The following is a 22242-nucleotide window of genomic DNA, read 5'->3' as shown; positions in this document are numbered from 1 at the left end:
GATCACCTGCCTATGGGTGGCAGTGCCCCCTTGTTCCTCCCCATGGGATGGACCTGTAGCTAGAGTTTTTCTGGTCCTGCCTGGCCCATGGTCATGACAAATCTCTCACCAGTCCCACAGCCTCTCAGACTCAATTAAGTAATGGATGACAGCAGCAGACTTCTTGTTATCTAGTTCTTATATCTTAAATTAACCCATTTCTATTAATCTATACATCTGTGTGTTTATTTTATAAGTGGGCTGTCGGACTACCAGGGCTTAGTGGGACCCGGAGAGAAAACTCAGCTACATGGGCCCACCCACATCAATCATTCATCAAGAAAGTGCACTATAGACTTGCCTACTGATAATCTGATGGAGGCATTTTCTCAGTTGAGGTTTCCTCTTCCCAAATGACTGTAGTTTGTGTCAAGCTCACAAACCCAACCAGGACACACTCCAGATGGAATGCTGCAAAGAAAGCTGAAATGACATGTCTTTTTTGACCTATCTTCAAAAAAAATTAACAGTGTCACTTCTCTCCTATTATTTCCTTGCAAATCAGATATTAGGCCTATCCAGATCATAGGAAAGGGGATATAGTTCCCACATCCCAAAGTGTTATCAAAGCATCTGTAACCTTTAAAATAAACTAACAGTGCTTACTGTAGCCTAGGAAACCTCAGAATATCAATGGCTTAATAAAACAAAACTTTCTGACAAAAGATCCATATAACTGTCCCTAGTTAGAAGAAATATTAGGCTAGGGTCACAGGTTTCCTATTTTCAGTACTTTGGATGGCTCCTAGGGATTGGGGCCATAGCTTATCTGGCAATATAACAAGTATGGTGACTCATAAAACCATGCTCCAGGACAGGCCTCATTCCCAAGAGTAATTGTGTAACACAAATTGGACTGGAGGGGTTTTATTGTTGTTGTTGTTGTTATTTGTTTGTTTTAAGATAATAAAAACTCAAAGTTAGGTGTGTAGAAAATTGAGGATGGAGAGGGTGGATCTGGGAGAAGTTGGAAGAGGAAGTGAATATGATCAAATTGCATTGTATGAAATTGTTAAAAAGTAATTAAATATTATACTTAAAATGAGCTATTGAGGCATGATAGCTTTAATGTATATTATTAGCTGAGAGAAGCCAATCTGAAAAGATTATGTACTTGTGATTTTGTGTCACATCATAGCAAAAGTGTTACCCACATGTTTTTGGTGATGATGGTATAAATAAACCTATGATGCTGCCACCCATGCACAGGTCTTTGAAGTGTTTGAAGATTATCTATCTATCTGAAATATATCTTTGTAAATCTAGAAAACCTAATTAACATGGCTATAAGTTTGACTATTATAGATGACTATTAATCTGTATTTTGTAATTATACGTTACATTTTTAATTGAGCTGCATAAACTCAATAACTTAAACAAGAGTAGAAATATACATACAGTATAACAAAATTAACTTTAAATTTGCATCAATAAACTAAAATCCTTGCCAATGTAAAATATTTTGAGATTAGTATTTGTTTTTTGGATTAAAGTAGATTCACTAGTATACCCTTTTTTCCATTATAATAATCTACCATTTTCCCCATAATTTCTATATCATATCCCCTTTTCTTCTTTTAGAAAGAGATTGACTATGACAAATAACAATTTGTAACTAACCCTTCTTAAATTAAAACAAATATTTATAACCACTATTTTGAGAATGTTGGTGTAGTTTTCTGGACTACTTCCTGCTGATTAGTGGGCACTGGTAATCTCTGAGGAACCCTGAGAAAATCAGAATAATTGTTAAGTCTTGACTAGAGTATTTTGTGAGGCTGGATCATCTTATTCAGCCTTGAAGCTGTTTTGGATGTTGGATCATCTGGCCCATATATATTGGTGTTTGGTCCCCTTGTTCTGAAAATATATAAACTTGTAAAGGTAACATACATATCTGTCTTAATACAAATATAAACTGTACATTGTACATAAGACAGCCAAAGATATTTTTTTTGTTTTATGTTTTAGCAGGTAAAATATATATCATGTGTCTTGTAGTTACTTTAGGTTTTTTTTTTTTCATGTCTATAGTCAGAATTTCAGGGGTTTTTCCTAGATCAAACCTGATTTTTCCTTCACCCGGAATGAATCCATAGCCTCTTATTTCCTGTGGAAACAAAAGCATAACTTTTACCCCAAAGTAACATATCTTTTGACTTAAATTTTTTGAAGTCAAGATAATTTTAAAATATATAGGTTGGTTTAATTTAGTAGCTTTCACAATCAAATGTCTCTCGGCAGTTATCATTCACCCATTAACAGTCAAAAACTATAAAGATAACACAATAAAATATAGAATTCAGACTCTGTGTATTTACCATCTTTATGTGGCTTATCATATTTTTTTTATTACTCTAGTCCCTTTTTAAGGGCTTTATTATTATATTTAAAACTTTTTAAAAAAATCTTTGAATGTTTCTACCCATTCTCTTCTCTCTCCCAAGCCTATAAACATTTTTCAAACACACTGTGACTTGTTTAGAGGCCTTTTGCCTGAATCTGTCCTTACTGTGTATCTCCAACCCTTTTTGTCTGCATGAGCAAAACCCCTAAGTCCACCATGAAGTGCAGCTGGAAGATGCCTCTCTGTACTGCAGCCTATGTGAGACTATGGGAATCTGCCATACTGCAGCTCAAACCTGCAGGCCTCAGCCAGGGAATGAGTCTCTGTACCATGACCTGCATGAGAGACATGAACTATGAAGCTGCTCTTCTATCCATTTTTGTGTGTCTAGAACCCTCCTTTTTCTTTTAAGCTTTCTCAGGCTTTATGTGGATTACGTACCCCACAATGTTCACCCTATGTAAACAGAGGCAGAATTTTTCTATCCCAACTGCCTGGTCCTAAATAAACACATAAAAGCTTATATTAATTACAAAATACTCAGTCAATAGCTCGGGCTTATTATTAACTAGCTCTTACTTTTAAATTAATCAATTTCTGGTTAATCTGTGTATTGCCACATGGCCCATGGCTTTATTGGTCTTCTGACATCTTGCTTCTTGGGTGGCTTGCTTGCATCTCTCCTGACTCCACCCTTCTTCATCCCAATCCTCAGTTTGATTGTCTGGACTACCATTTTCCTGCCTTGCTATATGCCAAACAGCTTTATTATTAACCAATGAGATTAATACATATTCACAGCATAAAGAAGGATCATCCCACAGCAGAGAAGATATCAGAAGATGGAAAGATCTCCCATGCCCATGGATCAGTAGAATTAACATAGTAAAAATGGCCATCTTACCAAAAACAATCTACAGATTCAGTGCAATCCCCATCAAAATTCCAACACACTTCTTTACAGACCTTGAAAGAACAATACTCAGCTTCATATGGAAAGAATGAAAAACCTAAGATAGCTAAAAAACAAAAACAAAAACTGTACAATAAAAGAACTGCAGGTATCACCATCCTAATTGCAAGCTGTAGTACAGAGCAATAATAATAAAAAATTCACAGTGTTGGCATAAAAACAGGTTGATCAGTAGATTTGAATCTAAGAGACAGAATATATCCACACACCTGTGGACATTTGATTTTTGACAAAGAATCCAAAATTATGCAATGAAAAAGAAAGCATCTTCAACAAATGGTGCTGGTATAACTGGATGTCAGCATGTAGAAGAGTACAAATAAATTCATGTCTATCACCCTGCACAAAACTCAAGTCCAAGTGGATCAGAGACCTCAACATAAATCCAGATACACTTAACATGATAGAAGTGAAAGTGGGGAATAATCTTGAATGCATTAGCACAGGAGACAACTTCCTGAACAGAACACCAATTATGTAGGCACTAAGATTGATAATTAATAAATGGGACCTCATGAAACTGAAAAGATTCTGTAAGGCAAAGGACACTGTCACAAAAACAAATCCTCAGCCTGTAGAATGGGAAAAGATCTTCACCAACCCCACATCTGACAAAGGGGTGATATCCAATATATATATATATATATCAAAAAGCTAGACATCAACAAACAAATTAATCCAATTAAAAATTGGGCACAGATCTAAACAGATAATTCTCAACAGAGGAATCTCAAATGGCCAAGAAGCACTTAAAGAAATGTTCAACATCCTCAGCCATCAGAGAAATGCAAATCAAAGTAACTCTGAGATTCCATCTTACACCTGTCAGAAAGGCTAAGATGAAAAACACAAGTGACTGCTCATGTTAGAAAGGATGTGGATCAAGATGAACACTCCTCCACTGATGGTGGGAGTGCAAACTTGTACAGCTAATTTGGAAATCAATATTGTGGTTTCACAGAAAATTGGGAATCCATTTACCCCAAGACCCAGCGATACCACTCCTGGGCATATACTCAGAGGACAATCCACCCTACCACCGGGACACTTGCTCAACTATGTTCATAGCTGCTTTACTCATAGTAGCCAGAAACTGGAAACAATCTAGATGTCCCTCAACAGAGGAATGGAAAAAGAAAATGTGGTAATTTACACAATGGAGTATTACTCATCTGTTAAAAATAATGACATCAAGAATATTTCTGGTAAATGGGTGAAACCAGAAAAGGCCATCCTGAGTGAGATAAATCAGGCCCAGAAAGACAAACATGGTGTGTATTCACTTATAAGTGTACATTTGCTGTAAAGTTAAAGAGAACCATGCTACAATCCACAGACCCAAAGAACCTAAGTAACAAGGAAGGCTCAAGGGGGACACATGAATCTCACTGTGAAGGGGAAATAGAATAGACACAACAAGTGGAGGGAAATGGATTGGGGGGTTGAGATGGGAACAGGAGGGATCAGGTTTGTTAAGGATGGAGGGAGAGAGTTCTGATAGAGACAACTGGAATCGGGGCATCTCTGGGAAGAACTAGAAACCTAGTGCAACAGAAACTCCCAGGAATCTATGAGGGTGACCCTAGCTAAGACTCCTCCTAAGAGCCTGGACTGCATCACCTGTAACCAAGCAAGACTTCCAGTAGAAGCACTGGGACACCAACCCAGCCACAAAACCTTCAACCTATAATTTGTCCTGCCTACAAAATGTTTTGGGGTAAAAGTGGTGCATGGATTGTGGGAGTAGCCAACCAATGACCAGCCAAGCTTGAGACTCACACCATGAGAAGAAACTCACTCCTGACAATGTCTAGAATGCCACAACCCAGAGTTGGGTTAGCTCAGAGACTTAGGACAGAACCAAACACAACTGACAAAAAAAAATTTTCAATGAAATTACTCTTAATGATGTCTGCTATTGTTGCCTATCCCAGTTGTCATCAGATAGGCTTCACCCAGCAACTGATGGAAACAGATGCAGAGAGACCCACAGCCAAACCTTAGGTGGAGCTCAGGTAATCCTGTGGAAGAGGCATGTGAAGGATTGTAGAAGCTAAAGGGGTTAAGGACACCATAAGAATATGACCTACAGAAGCAACTAACCAGGGGTCATAGGGGCTCACAGAGACTGAACCGAGATCCAGGGAGCCTGCATGGAACTGACCTAGGCCCTCGGCATATATGTGGCAGTTGTGTAGCTTGGTCTTCTTGGAACTGACCTAGGCCCTCTGCATATATATGACAGTTATGTAGCTTGGTCTTTTTGTGGGACTCCTAACAGTGATAGGGGCTGTCTCTGACTCTGTTGTCTGCTTTTGGGACCCATTCCTACTGTGTTGACTTATTCAGCCTTATCAGGAGAGGAGATGCCTAGTCTCACTGCAATTTGAAATACCATTGCTGGTTGATATCCATGGGAGGACTGCCCTTTTCTGAAGAGAAACAGAGGAGGAAGAGTGGATGGGGACAAAGGGGGAGAGGGGAAGTGGTGGAGGGACTAGGTTAGGGATGTAAACACAAAACAAACAAACAAACAAACAAATAAACAAAGAAGAAGGAGTAACACACAAGTGGGAAATGACTCTGGTTCCCCAAAAGTAGAGCAGGCATAAAAACTTGGGTTATATTATGCAGTATTTTACCAGAACCATGGACTTCCATTAGATGAGACAGCATGGATAGATCTTACAGCTCTAAGGTGAAGTTCAGAAGCCCGGGGCTATTCATTTTGTTTAGTACAGTTACATGAAATCTGTATGAGGAAAATCTTATTCAGGATGATAGCAGTTAGTGTAACCATACTGCATGAAAGAAGAAATACTAACTCTGTGTCTTACTCTGAATTATTTGGAAGGAAGAGATACAATCTCTTGTTTAATCCAGAAAAGCTTCATATAAAAGAGCCTAATTTAAGACATGGAGGTTAAATTTATAGTCTTGAGCAGAGGCTGTCCTCTTTCTGTTTTTATTATCTTAAAATATTTATTTATAATTTATGAGATTATAATGTAATTAAACCATTTTCTCATTCTTTTTCCCACCTCCAAAATCGCCCTTAAGTACCATCTTGTTCTCTTTCAAATTCATAGTCTCTTTCTTCAGTAATTGTTGTTACATTGTTACATGTATATATGAATATACATATTAATATATGTATTCTTAAATACGTAAATGCAGCCTGCTCAATCTGTACAATAAAGGACACAGTAAATAAAGCAAAATAATAGCCTACAGAATGGAAAAGGAGCATCACCAACCCCACATCTGACATAGGGCTGATCTCCAAATATATAAAGGACTCAAGAGACTAGAAAGCAAAATGCCAAGCAATCCAATTAAAAAATAGGTTACAGAGCTAAACAGAGAATTCTCAGCAGAAGAATCCTAAATGGCTGAAAGACATTTAAGGAATTGCTCAACATCCTTAGTCATTAGGGAAATGCAAATCAAAATGACTCTGAGGTACCATCTTACACCTGTCAGGATGGCTAAGATAAAAAATACTGATGACAGCTTATGTTAGAGAGGATGTGGAACAAGGGGAACATGCCTACACTGTTGGTGGGAGTGCAAACTTGTATAGCCACTTTGGAAATCAGTATGGCTGTTTCTCAGAAAATTGACAATCAATCTAGCTCAAGACTCAGCCATACCACTCATGGGCATATACCCAAGGGATGCTCAAGCATACCACAAGGACACTTGCTCATCTCTGTTCATAGCAGCATTATTCATAATAGCCAAAACCTGGAAACAACCTAGATGCCCCTCAGCCAAAGAATGGATAAAGAAAATGTGGTACAGATACACAATGGAGTATTACTCAGTTGTAAAAAACAATTACTTCTTTCTGTTTTTTTTTGTTAGGGTCTTGATAAATTGTCTAAGAAGCCCTCAAAGTTGGAATCCCCATGCTTCAGCCTGCTGAGTAGCTAGGATTACAGGGCTGTGCCAGTATTTTCTTTATGCACTGTTATCCAACCTATATTATAAAACCTTTAATATCTTTGTGGTAGTTTTTAAGTCCTTGTCTGCTTATTACAATAAGTATTTTCTTAGGTACCTGATATATCTTTTTTTTCCCTTGGGTACCTGTCAATATAGTTGATATCATTTCCCCTAGATTATGAATCTCATTTTTCCTCCTTGGGTTGTTCTGTATTTCTTTCTTGTTGAACATTATGTAACAATCATTGTGGTAAGCATCTGAAATTTGTTTTTAATTTTGGAGAGCACAGGTCTTTTTCTCTGTTTGGCTGTTAGAGTAAAAGGCTATCTGGAACCCTCTTAGAGTGAAAGGCTGGTCTAGAATCTTCTTTGAGTTGAATTGAGCTTTAGGATTAGTTGTAACTTTAGTTGCATTGAGTTTATTTGGTATTAACTAAACCTCCAACCTCTTCTAATTACTTCTTATATTTTCTTGATATTTGAGCTAGGAGAAGTTTGGAATGACATTCAAAATTTTTTTCAACTCTGCTCAGTCTCTGAAATTCAAACATGTAAGAATCTATCAATCTGTACAGCTTTCCCTGTGTATGCTCTTCTTCCACTATGACTTTGTTGACAACATTCTTAAGTGAGGCTTGAAAGTGACACAGAGGGGTTGTTTAAGTCATCTACTTTTGCATTTGGGTGTCTTTCAGTTTGTTCCCTGAACTTAGATTGATACCTGAGACCCAGCTGATCTCTTCATCTCCGTGTTTATTCCACCATGGCAGGCCAAGGGAAGGTTCAGTGGATGCCGAAGCTTGTCTCTCAGGTAAGGAAGCTGTTGAGGGTTTGTGCTTATGTATAGAGAGTATGTTCTGTCTAGATTTCAGGCCATCAGCAGGACTGGCTTCACGGGCTTCCTCTGCTGTTGAACTAATCTTGTGCTGAGAAGAGCCCTGCAGGTAGCTTAGTGCTTTGGTCAGTTTGGAAGAAAGCATTATAACCTTGACCCATCATAGTTATCAGTATCTGCTGGCTTTCATTAACACCTAGAAAATAATGCTTTTTATATGGCCCATTTTTTTCTTATTAGTTCCATGGAGCAGCACTCTATGAAAGTAATTGTTCATTTACCTTCTCATTCCTTACCTCCTTGCCATGTTATTCTAGACATTTCATATTGAAGTTGGCTAAAAGTTTCCTATGCAAATTTGCCTCCTTCGATTCATTTTTTTTCTAATTCCCATCAAGTAAAATGTGATATTGTTTTCAGTTTATACTTGGAATAATTTGATAACCATTAAAATAAAATAAAACATTTAAATTTATTTTATTTATTTTATTTCTAAGACTTTTGTTTACTCTGTCCCTCATAAATCTTTCTCAATCTTCTTAGCCCCAGAGCTCCATGTTTTCTTTCTTAATATTTACTTGACTTCATTTATTCTTGTTATTTTATATACTTTTTACCTACATTATTTATTTTACTATAATTTGTTAAATGCATGTTTAATGATATTCATATATTTAAATAATAATAAGAGTGAAATATTCTGTTTAACTCCAAATGTGTAATTAGTTTTACAAAGTACAGCCCTGTGATTTTATAAACTGGACCATTTAATAAGTTTTTAAGTAAATTAAAATGTGATTTCATTCTTTTCAGCCATGTCATCATATATCATATTTATTAATGAATTACACTTCTGGCTTCTCACACTGGTTTTTGTTTTGTTTTGTTTTGTTTTGTTTTTTGTTTTTCGAGTTTTCAAGACAGGGTTTCTCTGTAGCTTTGGAGCCTGTCCTGGACTAGCTCTGTAGACCAGGCTGGCCTAGAACTCACAGAGATCCACCTGCTTCTGCCTCTGCCTCTCGAGTGCTGGGATTACAGGCGTGTACCACCACCACCTGGCTGCCACACTATATTTTCATTCTCGAGACATGTTAGCATTTTTCAAATATCTAGATACTTCTCCCATTTATCTACTCACCTATTGATCAAGTGATGCATACAGCAAGTACTTAGAGACTTCTGACAGCCACTGTATACAATGAATGTGATTCAGCTATGATGTACATAGTCTCTGTTTTTTTGTTCTTTGCTCAATGTTACCCTGAAGAAACTTTGTAAGGTTCAGAGAGTGAAGTCTTCTTGGGGAAAAAAGTGACTTTCTGTTTTTGTCTTTGTGTGATATTTTGTTTTAAAACAGGTATTTCTGGGTAGTTAGAGTGATCTTGAATTTTTAAACTTTCAATTAAATGTGACTTTTAATTTGATATTTAATTGAGAGCTAAATAGGCCCAGAGGGCTTGAAAAGAGAGAGTTTTAGGCAGAAACTATCTAAGCAGAAGGAATAATATGTACAAAATCTCAAAGACAAGGACTAATGTTTCATCTTGATAAAATTAGTCTATTGTTGAGTACATTTTCAATGTACAGAGAAACTACTACATAATAAAAATGGAATTATGAATTATTAGCCTGAAGCCCCCATAGGATACTCACAATTTTCTGTGGCTTTCTTGTCAGCAGAGGAATATTTATTATATTTCTGGCTCTGGTTTTATTATGGATACAGTCCACAATACCTCAAAATATCTTGGAACTCTTGTTGGAATTTTAAATGAGAGCATTCACCAAGATTCACATAGGGGTTTCTTGTTGAGGCAGCATTTAAACACTTATCTCTGTCTCTTTTCAAAGTACCTGGACTTTACAATGTACACAAATGAATGTTTTATAATATCTTACAACACTAACAGTTTTAACTTAAGTACTTTATTTGCCTAAGTGGGTCATGTATATTAAGTACAATTAGAATTAATACCATTGGCTGATTTTTGCTTCATTAGAAAAACCAAGAGCCTCCAAAGAGCTTTGAAGAATTCTTAAAGTCTCAAAACTGGGTGAGTAGAGCATCCTATCTTTATTTCTCTGCCAACGCACCTTTTAAAAATATTGGCTATGGAAAGAAGAATGGAAATTAAATAATGGGAATGTTTGCACATGTTTGTTTCCTTTCAGTATGTCATGTCCAGTTGCTTTTAACAACAATGTTTTCACATTTAAAAACTGTTAACCCTATACATATAATTCTGTGTACCTTCCTAAGATTTTTGTCTTATGTATTTATACCTTCAAGAAAATCTGACAATTACCCTTATTTAGCCACTCATCACAACTAATACTCACAGATAGTTTGCAGAAAACTTACATCAATATTCCTTGATTATTAAATCAAAGTGAAATACTCAAAATATGTTTTCATATCATCATGTATGACTATCGAGTATTTCTGGAGTTCCTGAGATTACTAAGGAGTTTTCTCTGAGCATCGGCTGAGTTCACTCATTTGCAAATGTGAAGCTAGGGTTTGTTATACTTTGAGATATGTCAGATAAAGGTTGGAATAAAGATGTCAGTTTAAAAGATAGGTGACTTTTTAATGAGGTCTGTTGAAATTTAATAAATTGAATTATATTTATTTCCATTTATGTAAAATATTAATAGAATTTGCTATGAAATTACTGGCAATGAAATTTCATGTGCATGTATATGTTTATATGAGTGCTTTTGTCCCAATTTTTGGAGAAAGAATCTCATTTAAAAGCAAAATGAATAAAACTGATTTCTAAAAATTTGTTTCTTTTTTCTTTTTTTTTCATTGAAAATAGTTGTTCATACAAAATAATCTGATCAGGGTTCCCAGTTCCCCCAGCTCCTGCCAGTCCTTTTCCGTCTCCCCAATCCACTCAACTCCACACCTTCTTCTCTTTCTCTTTAGCAAGTGAACAAGCAAAAACAAAATAAAACAAAACCAAAACAAAACAGAATTTACAAAACACAAAGAGCACACACACACACACACCCCTCATAAAAAACAAACTAAAAGACTATAATATACAAGTCAAATAGCATTAAGACAAAAAATGCCCAACAAAGCAATTTAAGTCAAAAAATACAAAAATATCATTGAGTCATTTTGTGTTATCTATTTACTACTAGGCATGAGGCCTACATTTAAGTGTAGTTAATACACCAATGAGACTCCGTAGGAGAAAACTAGTTTTTTCTTTACAAGAGAGTGTCAATTGCAGATAGATTCTTGGGTAGGGGTGGTAGCCTGTGTCCACTTCCTCTCTCACCATTGAGATCCTGTTTGGCTTAAACTTGTACAGGCCCTGTGCTTGCTGCTACAGTCTCTGTGAGGTCATATATGCATCAGATCTGTTGTAAGAGGAAGACACCATTTCTTTGAAATATTCCATACCCTCTTGCTGGTATAATCTTTCCTCCTCCTCTTCTGCATAGATGATCCCTGAGCCTTGAAGGGAGGAGCTTGATGAAGACATCCCTTTAGGACTTAGTGTTCTAAAATATCTCTCTGTATGTTGTCCAATTGTGAGTCACTGTGTTAGTTTCCATCTACTCCAAGATGAAGCTTCTCTAATGATGGCTATGTGAGGCACTAGTCTATGGGTATAGCAGAATGTCTAGGAGTCATTTCATTCCTATGTTCCTTTAGCAGAACAGTAGTATTTGGTTTTCTCCTAGGCCTATGACTTACCCAATCTGAGGTTCATAGCCACCCAAGGAATAGTGTCAGGCCTGGGTGGCTCCTGGAGTGGGCCTTAAATCTGATCAGACAGTGGTTGGTTACTCCCACAACATTTGTGCCCCTATTGTACCAGCATATTTTGTAGGCAGGTCACTGTTGTAGATTGCATGGTTTATGGCTGTGTTGGTGGTTACCTTTCTCCTCTGGTAAAGTGCAGAAGAATATCTTTAAGTACCATGAACACTAGTCAGTCGGGGTAAAAGCTCTAATTAGACACTAGCTTGACTTCTCCCTGTTTGATGAGATATGTAAGTGTTGTCTTCAGCAATAGTACTTTACTGTCAGTTTATGAAGAGTAACCAATAGCCATGGGAATAGCCTGACATGTTTGGGGCCTCTTTGGATAAAAACTGAACTAGATATAACCCATTCCTGGGACTGGAGGTTTCACATGGTGATGAGTGATGTCCAGTTGGGACACTGTCTCACTCATTACTTAGTGACTCCATTTATATTTCTTTCATATTAGTATATATTTTAGGTAGCTTCTATGGTAGTAGTTTCTATGTGACCCCCTCAAATGGCCTTTAGTGTTAGTTGTCCCTCCCCATGTTCCCTCGCTTACCACTTTCATCCACCCCTTCCCTATTAATTTTCCTACTCCAGTCTCCCCCTTGTCTCTCCATAACTATTTATTCTACTTCCCCTTCTTTGGGGCATCCTCCTTTCCATGCTGGTCTCTTACTTGAAACCTAACCTCTGAGGTTATAAAGAATGTAGCATGCCTATAGAAGGCTTAAATGCTAACATCCATATATCAGAAAGCACAATATTTGTCTTTGGAGTCTGGTTTCCTCACTCAAGATGTTTCCTAACTTCATCCATTTACCTACAAATTTTATACTTTTTTATTTTATTGTGTATATGTACCATATTTTCATTATCTATCTGTTGAAGGACATTTAGGTTGTTTCCATATCCTAGCTATTGTTAATGGAATGACAATAATCATGGTTAAGTAACTATCTATGGAGTATAATGTAATGCCCTTTGGGTATATGCCAAGAAGTGGTATAGCTAGATCACATGTTAGATCTACTTTTAGCTTTTTTGAGAATTCCATATACTGATTTCCAAAGTGGATGCACAAGTTTGCAATCCTAACAGTGAAGAGGGTCCCTCTCTCCCAGAATCCTTGGAGGCACTTATTAGTTGTTTTCTTTATCCTAGGAGTTCTGACTAGGGTAAGATGAAGTTTTAATTTGAATTTATCTAATTGTCAAGGATGTTGAACACTTTTAAAGATATTTCTTAGCTCGCCCCCTCCCCTTGTCTCTCTCTCTTTCTTGAGAGCTCTATGTTTGAATCCACAGCCTATTTCTGATTGAGTAATTTGTTTCCTTGACTTTTTTTGAGTTCTTTGTATATTCTGGATATTAATGCTCTATCAAATTTATAGCTGGAAAAGATTCTCTCTGACTTTATGTGTTTCTTCTTCACTCCATTTATTTTTTACTCTGCAGTAAAGGAACTTATTTTATTCCTTTATTTTTTGAGATTATAGATTATTACACCATGTGTCCCTTCTCCTTTCTCCCTCCAAACTATCCCACATATCTTTCCTTACTCTCTGTATTTATTAATTATTCTTTTATATATATACACATATAATACATATAAGTACATGTATTAATCCTAAATATATTTTTCTCAATCTGTATGTTACTTGTCTTGTATGTGTGTCTTCAGGGATGACCATTTGGTGCTGGACAACTGGTTGCTATTTTTATTTACATTTATTTACAGTCTAAGCATTCTTTAGATGCCCAGAGTTCTTTGGTTGGGTTGAGGAATCATGAGCTTTTGCCTGTTCACTTTAGCATGTTTATTGTTGTCCTTGTTAGGCTCATGTTTGGTGTGACTATGGGTGTAGCTTCTGACGTCCTTAGCAGACACAATTTCATTGCATACTCCATGACTTCTGGCTCTTACAATCTTTTCACCCTCTCTTCTTCATTTTTTTTTCCATGAGCCTGAGATGACAGAACTGTTTTGGAGATCTATTTATTGGGAATGGGCTTTACAACTGTGTGTTTCAATTGGCTGTGATTTTCTGTAATGATCTCTATCTGTTACAAAGAGAATTTTCCTTGATGATGAGTAAGGACTACACTTATTTGTGGGTATAAAGAATAACATTTAGAATGTAGTTAGGGATTATACTGTTTTAATAAAGTAGATGATGTATGTTCTCCTCCAAGATCTATGACTTTACTAGCCCTGGGTAGAGAGCTAGTTTTCCAGTACCAGGCATGATTTCTTTCATGTTAGGCAGGTATTAAATTGGATTAGAGAGCTGTTGAATACCACCAACATATGTGTGCCACTATTGAACCTTTAGGGTTATTTTGCCATGCTGGTTGTGATCATTCATAGCATCACAGCTGAGTAAGTTTCTGGTTTACTTCTCTCCTCTGGAATCCTGAATGGTGCCTTCTGGTCCCATGAAAGCTTCTCAGTGAGAAGGCTTTTAGGTCTGTTATAGCTCAGAGGCCTCTGGGTCATACCTCTGAAGTGTATGCTGTCTTCAGCAATAGGGACTTATCTTCCATCTCTGAAGGACAACCAAGGGCAAAGCAATAGGTTATTTGTTTTGGGAGTCTCTTTGACAGCCCTGGCCAACAACTCAAAAGATGGCTCTTCATGCCTGATGTTGGGGTTTTGGTAGATGGTCTTTGGCTCTTGGAGGGAGCTTTGTCAGCTCAGATGAGAAAATTCCATTTGAAGTATACAGTTTATGTACATGTATTGTAGGGTTAATTTTAGGTAGATAATTTTAGGTATGATTCCTTATGACTGTTTTAGACATCCACAAAATATGCAAGACATTTGAAATCATGAGTATAAACCGAAAAAAATCTAAATGAGATAAACCAGACCCAGAAAGACCATTGCTGCATTTTCTACTCACACAAGGAATATAAAACAGTGGAATTCAGTATCAGAGAATAGCCTAACGGTTGCCAAGGACTTCTAGGAGTAAGAGTAGAAGTGCATTGAAAGATATAAAAGTTTCTATTATATAGTGTGAATATATTCTAGAGATCTAGTAGAGAGTATGGAAACTCTAGTTAAAACATATTTTAGATTTGCCAAGACAATAGTTATTAAATTTCTCACCATTAAAAAAAAAAACAAGCAAAACCTATGCAAAGCAATGAGTATGTTCTTAGCTTTGCACTTAGCTAGTCATCTCATAGTTTATACAGATATTAAAATAGCATGTTATTTATCATACATATGTATAATTTTGTTTATTGCATGTCAGTAAGGCTAGAAGAAATAGAAGGAAAAACCAGCTGTTGGGCCCCTAATTCTTTCTCTTTCTTTCCTGACAAATATTAAGGGGTTGTTTTAAACTTAAATGGACCAATACCCAAAGAATTCAATCCTGAATATTTATGATTCTAAATTTATTCTTTTTTCTGTAAAAGGTATCACTAGATCAGCTGATGAAATTTCAACAGAGTTTAGTTTAGATAGGGAAAATGTATTAAAACTATTTTTGATTATTATAATTCTTATTTTTAAGGAGAATGCTCTCCTTTTTTCAGAGATACTAAAGTATTGAAAGATAATGGACCATTAAAGCAGCAACTTATGTTCAAATGATTCCCCAAAAACATGTTTTTAGAAACCTTTTGCAAATTTGCAACTTTTGTGAGGTTTTAATTATTTTAAAATTTATTTTTAAAACATTTAATAAAAATAATGCTTTAGAGTAAAATTCCAATTTTAACTCATTAAACTCTGATTTAAATTTGCTCAGATTATGTAAAATTTTTGTTTATGCAGGATTATTGGCCCAGGGATATTCATTTTAGAGATAGTGATATATGGGAAGATGCTATGAAAAAACTAGAAGAGGATGTTTCATATGCTTCAATTTATTCTTATCTGTGGACCAATGTTCCTCGGATATTTGAAGCTGTCAGCACCATGGAGTCAAGATTAAAAGAAAGCTCCTATCTTTTGAAACAGCATTCCTTCCATTTACTTGAATGTGACAGAATGATTTCCAAGAAAAGTAAGATTTATTTTTTATGTGAATAAAGTAATAGTCAGTGGTGTGTGTGTGTGTGTGTGTGTGTGTGTGTGTCTGTCTGTCTGTCTGTCTGTATATACTGCTTTTATGTGCATTCTCATAAGGAATGAAATTCCAAAGTTTAATATCTTAAAACTACATGTTTAAAAATTGCATCATCCAGTAGGACCTAATAAATAGTTTTAGGTAGACTTGAGGATATGGGTGGAAAGAATGGATTACTGGAACAAGCCTAAGACAGTTATTAACTTTGTTAAACTAGAATAGAGGTAACAAAACCTCAGGGATTGAGGGAAACAAGATGTGCCAAGTGATGCTTTAAAAAGCAAGCCTCCATCAATAGTAAATGTAGAAATCAAAGTAATAGAGTGGGAGCTGATCCACATGGTTGAGGTTAGCCTGTAGGTACATATAGTATTTGATGTAAAAGAAATTAATTGCTGAGATACATTTCCTCAAGCAATGATAATTTTTCATCCTTGGTATTTGTATAACTTTTTCCTATCTAATTGTATTGATCAATACTTCCATAATAATTTTTAAATAATAATAGCAGCTATTGTCTTATTCTTCAAATTTTTTAAAATTGGCATACAAGGTATTAGATATCATTATGGCATTTCAGGCAGAGTGTATTTTAGTAGGTTCGTATCCGTTCTTCTCTTCTCCACCCCCTTAATTCCATTGCCTATGTGACCTCTTTCCAAGTCGCATTTCTACTTTAATTTCACTTACGTCTCCTTGCTCCTCACCCCTGTCAGCACTAATTTTTACCCTCTCTTATTTCCTCTCCAATTTGTTAGTTGACCACACCCATTTGTGTGTGTGTGTACATTACAGGCTATGTACGTTATGTATACTGCATGAAAGAGTACATACCTGGTTTATCTCTCTGAGTTTGGGTCGCTTCAATTAATATACTCCAAATTCCATCCACTTTCTAAAATTCTCATAATTTTAGTTTTTTTCATTGCTGAATAAAATTGTATTGTGTATATGCAACATTTTTATTATCCATTCATCTGATGGACATCTAGGCTGGTTCCGTTCTTCTCATGGGCATGTTGTGTTTTCAGTTTCATTCACATCTAGGATTTTTTTCCCTTACTGATGTCTTTCTTGTCTAATTGCAGTTCAGTAGTATTGTGGTTCCTTGAGTTTATGTATTTTCTCTGTGTCCTATTGCTGTTGATATCTGGCTTTGTTCCAGTATGGTTATACACGTGCAGGATGTTATTTCACTTTCCAATATTTGTTTTGACTTGCTTTATGTCTTATTTTGTGATCAGTTTTGGAGAACGTTTATGGGCTAATGAGGAGAATGAACATTCTCTCATGTTTGGTTGAAATGTTCTGTAGATGTCTGTTGTTTTCCGTGTTGTTTAACTCCAGTGTTTCTCTGTTTAGTTTTTGCTGATGAGGCTTTACACTGATATTTTTATATGGTGTATTAAGTTTTTCACTTCCAGCATCATTTCAACTTGAGTTTCCTTTGACAGTTCCCTCTCTTTATTAAATTCTAATTCTTTGTCTTGGAATGACTTCTGTGTATTCATCTCTTTGTTTTAAAGTTTTCTTTGAGTATATTCATAGCCTCTTTGAGTTGTTTGAGCATAGCTAAATCATTCTTTTAAATTCCTTGTCCATAAAATCTTCTAGATCATTCTTGTTGCAGTTTGTTATTATGAAACTGGTAATTTGGGGGAGCATGAAAATGTGTTTTTTTTCATGTTACTTTCGTCTATCCTAGGTAACTTGTGCATCTGTTGTAGGTTATTACTTGAGTCTGTTTGTTCAGGTTGCTTTTCTTCTCTTTCGGTGTTGGCATGCATATTATTCATGAGATGATTAAGAGGGAGGCCAAGGTGACCAGGTTTGGGGTAGATTACAATAGGGAAGACAAGCGAGCTGAAAGGCCACCAAATTGTCCAGCTGGAGGCCAGGCTTCCATCCTGTGCTGATGCCAAAATTCCCAGTTCCATGCTGGCTTCTCTACTGTCTTATTCCTGACTTAATGAGTCATATTGTTACACAGAATGCTTGAACATAATGATACTGACTATGCTAATAAAGCCTGTTCTGTGTGTTATATAAATTTGATTAGTTATATCATTTAGATATGTAATATCCTTTGACTTTAGATTTTTCAAATCCAAGAATGTGTTTAAGTCCATATTAAATTCATAATTTTAAATTTTCACATTGAATTTTTAAATTTAAAAAACTTCATTAATTTATAGGTATATACAGTATATATATGCATCTAATTAATATATTTTTATTTATATATGTTTTATAGATGCATATATAAACTATATGTAGCTTGTATAATATATACATATATTATTTTATAGTGAAAATATCTATGAGTAAGCAGAGAAAAATATGAAAATCTCCTTTCATGTCTTCCTCCTTTAAAATATATACACACATATATTAATTGTTTCCAATATATGAATATCGGGAGTAGTTTAAAGTCTTACATTGTATAAATTATTGTGCACATATCTTTCACTGGGCCATGCACCATGGTACTGCATTTTATTGAATTTAAGGTAATCTTGAAACTGTCAAATCTGCGTAGCTGAGTGATTTGAAAAATGTGACTTTTTTGTTAGGTATCAGTTGAGGTAAACTGTTAGATGCCAAAGTACCATAGACATGTTAGGTGGGGGTTGATGTTTTGGAAAAACAAAAGAAAACAAGATAAACAATGGTTCCATTATTTATTAAGAGTGTGGCTTGTCAAAATTTTAATTGATTTCATTGGATAGTTTTATATTTAAATCATCTAGAGTTTTTTTTGGATTTTTTTCATTATTGTCAATTTCCTTTTCTTAAAGGTTCATATACGAATCTAGAAAAATACAAGGCATTCTTAAAGGAACACAGTAGGCAGAGGAAAATAATGGTATGATATTTGTTTACTATCCCTCAAAAATGTATTTTCATAGGAAATGTAAATACTGTCACTCTACAGATAAGAACTGATAATGCTTTAAAAATGTCCTTTTAGTCTTTGTTAAGCAACATTTCTGTCTTGAAGATCTAAGGATTTATTTTTTGACACTCAATGTTAGAGCCCTGAAATCATCACATTGTAAGTTATTTGAGATTGATTTATATATATATATATATATATATATATATATATATATATATATGTATATATGTAGACTCCAGTTTTCCTGTCCCACAGTCATTCTCAAATAAACATACAGAAGCTTGTATTAATTATGTATTAATTAATTAATTAATTAATTAATAATTAATAAGATAGCTCAGCCTTGTTATTAGCAAACTCTTGCATTTAAATTAACCCATATTTCTGTATATACTTTGCCACGTGGCTCATGGATTGTTATCTCATTTTTTACACAGCCCAGTGGCAAGCTGGTTTCTCTGGAGACTCTCCTGACCCTGACCCTCCTCCTCCTGTCTTTCTCTGTATGTCAGGCTGTCTTGCCCAATCTCTTCTTGCCCTGCTATTGACCAGTCATTTTTTTTTTTACTAACAATGAGCATAATCCATAGCATGCATATATATATATATGTGTGTATATATATACATAAATATATGTGTGTGTGTGTGTGTGTGTGTATGCATAAATATATGTATATGTATATGTATATATCTATCTTCCTTCGGTTATTTAATAAGTGCCTGTGTGAACCAAAGCTTTATTAATTATTGTTAAATATAAATATTTTAGGGGTTTATTTATCAGGATTTTAATGTAAAAATCCTTTAACTTAGAATTTTAAATACTTTGTTTTGAATTTTTCCAGCTTTCAGATGAAATGGAGACAGAGAAAAATATAGAGGTATTTCAATTTTCTATACTGTCAGATTATATATCAGGTATATTATGTAGAGCCAAAAGAGTACTTATAATGCTATAGATGTAGATAGAACTATAAATTTGTGCTCCAAGAAAGAGAGTTGAGAACAGGCTTAGAAAACTTTCTATTCTACCCTATTCTTGTTTCTTTATGCATAGCCTATCTAAAATACTTGATATTTTCAGTATATGCCAAAATATGTTCTAAAAAATTACTCAGTTTTGTTTTAAAATTTGGCTCACAAATGTGCAAATGTTGTTAATTTCTCAGAAACAAAATATATGAAAATTTTCCCAGGGAAAATACATAATTTTTAATGTAGTAACATAAAATAGCATAATTATGTTTGCTAAATAATAGTTAAATATTTATCTATCTTCCAAAGTTATATGAATCCAGTATACTAAGAAGAGAAATAATTTTTGTTAAATAACATTTCCATTTTTTTTCTAGGGTTGCAGCTTCTCAGGATTCAAACAAAATGAACTAACACAATTACCCAGACATTTGGATGCTAAACAGATTTATCTTTTTGTTTTAAGAGCCAATAATTTTCAGGTATATAAACATTATTTTATTTTTATTCTATAATAAAACTTGAGAATGTGATTTAATGAATCAGGTCTTTATTTAAAGCTAGGAGAAGTTAGATGTTAAGCAAACTTGATTCTTTAAATATTGAATTTGGATTTTAGCGATGTTTAACCCTGTTTACCGGGAGAAAATGTGTTGGTGTCTTAGTTACTTTTCTGTTGCTCTGACAAAATGCTATAGCCAAGGAAACTTATAAAAAAAAGTGTTTAATTGAGTTTATGGTTTCAGAGGGTTAGAGTCCATGATGACAAAGCAAAGGTCATGGCAGCAGGAAAAGCTGAAAGCTCACATTTTGAGCCCCAAGTAGAAGGCAGAGAGAGCTAATTGGGAATGACACCAAACTTTTGAACTTCAAAACCCACTCCCAGTCACACACTCTTCTAATAAGGTCATACTTCTTAGTCTTTCCCAATCAGTTCCACCAGCTGGGGACTGTGTATTCAAACCTAAGGGCCTCGGGGCTATTCTCATTCAACCACCACGGTTGGTGTGTTAGCATTCTAGTCTTCATACAAGTGCCCGTTGGCTGGGAATGTGACTATGAAAGATGTTTTCTCTTCTGTGTTTCCACTCTTATCAACCCAAACACTTCAGCATGCTGCTTTTCCTTAGAAATAACTTGTGAGAACTCTTCCACTTGTGACTTGTGTGTTCTTTTATATCCTGAAAGTGTCTGGCATACGTACATGTTGTATCCTATAGTATAACCAAAGATTAAAAACTGAAAATGTAGGAATGTGACTAGTTCAGTGACCAGTGATCATCAGGGATGAGATGAACTTAGGGTAGTTATTAATAAAGCTGATCATTGTCCCCTTTTAGTTTCAGTTTCTATTTTCCATGTTTATGTATAATATATATGTTCTTTGTAATGAAAAAGTGCTAAGTATAAGTTGAGACTGTCACCAGTGAAGTATGGTTCATGCCCTGTAGAAAAGAAGTACTCCCATAGAAATCATGATAAATAATTTTCTTGTTAAAAAGTTTGCACAATTTCCTTGTTGTTGACTTGCATTTGATAAACAAAATATAGTATTTATGGATTTCATCAAAAGAAATGTTGGATTATATTGAATCCAGTATTTTAAAATGTTTATGAGAACTGGTAAGTGGGTTTTGATGACACTGAAAAGCTTCTGCATAGTGTAAAGGAAACAATTAGTAGAGTCAAGAGATAGTTTATAAGGATTGTCAAAAATCTTTGCCAATTAAACAGCTGATTGGATTAATATCTAAAATCTATAGTTAGCTCTAAAAATTAAATGTTAAATCTTCAAGTCATCAATCAATAAAAACAAATGAATCAATTATATATGTCTCAAAAGAAGAAATATACATGGTCAACACATATTTGAGAAAATGTGCAGTTTCTCTAGTCACCAGGGAAATACAAATTAAAATTACTTTGAGATCCCACTGCCTCTCAGTCAGAATGGTTATCAAGTAAAGCAATTGACACCAGCAGATGCAGTCAAGCGTAAGGGAAGTAAGAAATCTAATGTAACCTTGATAAGAGGTAGGCTAGTGTAGACAATTTGGAAATTAGTATGAATATTATTCAGAAATATGAAAGTAAAACTTCCATAATATCTAACTATTCCACTGCTGAGTATATTGCCAAAGGAATATAATCACATTTCCACAGAGATACTTGCCATACATGTTTATTACTCTACTATCTAAAATATCCAAGATATAGGACCAGCCTAGATAAATATTAACAGACAAATGAATAAATAAAATGTGATAGATGCACATATAACACACATAAACACATACACATACCCGCACACTATGGGATTTTATTCTGTAATAAAGAAATATGAAATTACATTATTTGCATGAAAATGGA

At 35.0% G+C, this 22242-nt stretch overlaps 1 protein-coding gene across 1 annotated transcript in view; it reads left to right on the top strand.

The window, feature by feature from the left end:
* Fam227b (family with sequence similarity 227 member B) overlaps window positions 1–22242 on the top strand; it is a 171693-nt gene that overhangs the window by 2404 nt on the left and 147047 nt on the right. Inside the window, exons 2-7 of the mRNA XM_036185834.1 lie at window positions 8003–8118; window positions 10143–10196; window positions 15704–15935; window positions 18797–18864; window positions 19743–19778; window positions 20250–20354. Of these exons, the coding sequence (XP_036041727.1) occupies window positions 8071–8118; window positions 10143–10196; window positions 15704–15935; window positions 18797–18864; window positions 19743–19778; window positions 20250–20354 (543 nt within the window). The 5' untranslated portion in view covers window positions 8003–8070. The remainder of the gene's footprint in view (window positions 1–8002; window positions 8119–10142; window positions 10197–15703; window positions 15936–18796; window positions 18865–19742; window positions 19779–20249; window positions 20355–22242) is intronic.

Source organism: Onychomys torridus, chromosome 4 (genome assembly GCF_903995425.1).
Source record: "Onychomys torridus chromosome 4, mOncTor1.1, whole genome shotgun sequence".
Taxonomy (NCBI): domain Eukaryota; kingdom Metazoa; phylum Chordata; class Mammalia; order Rodentia; family Cricetidae; genus Onychomys; species Onychomys torridus.
This window is presented reverse-complemented; position numbering and strand designations above follow the sequence as displayed.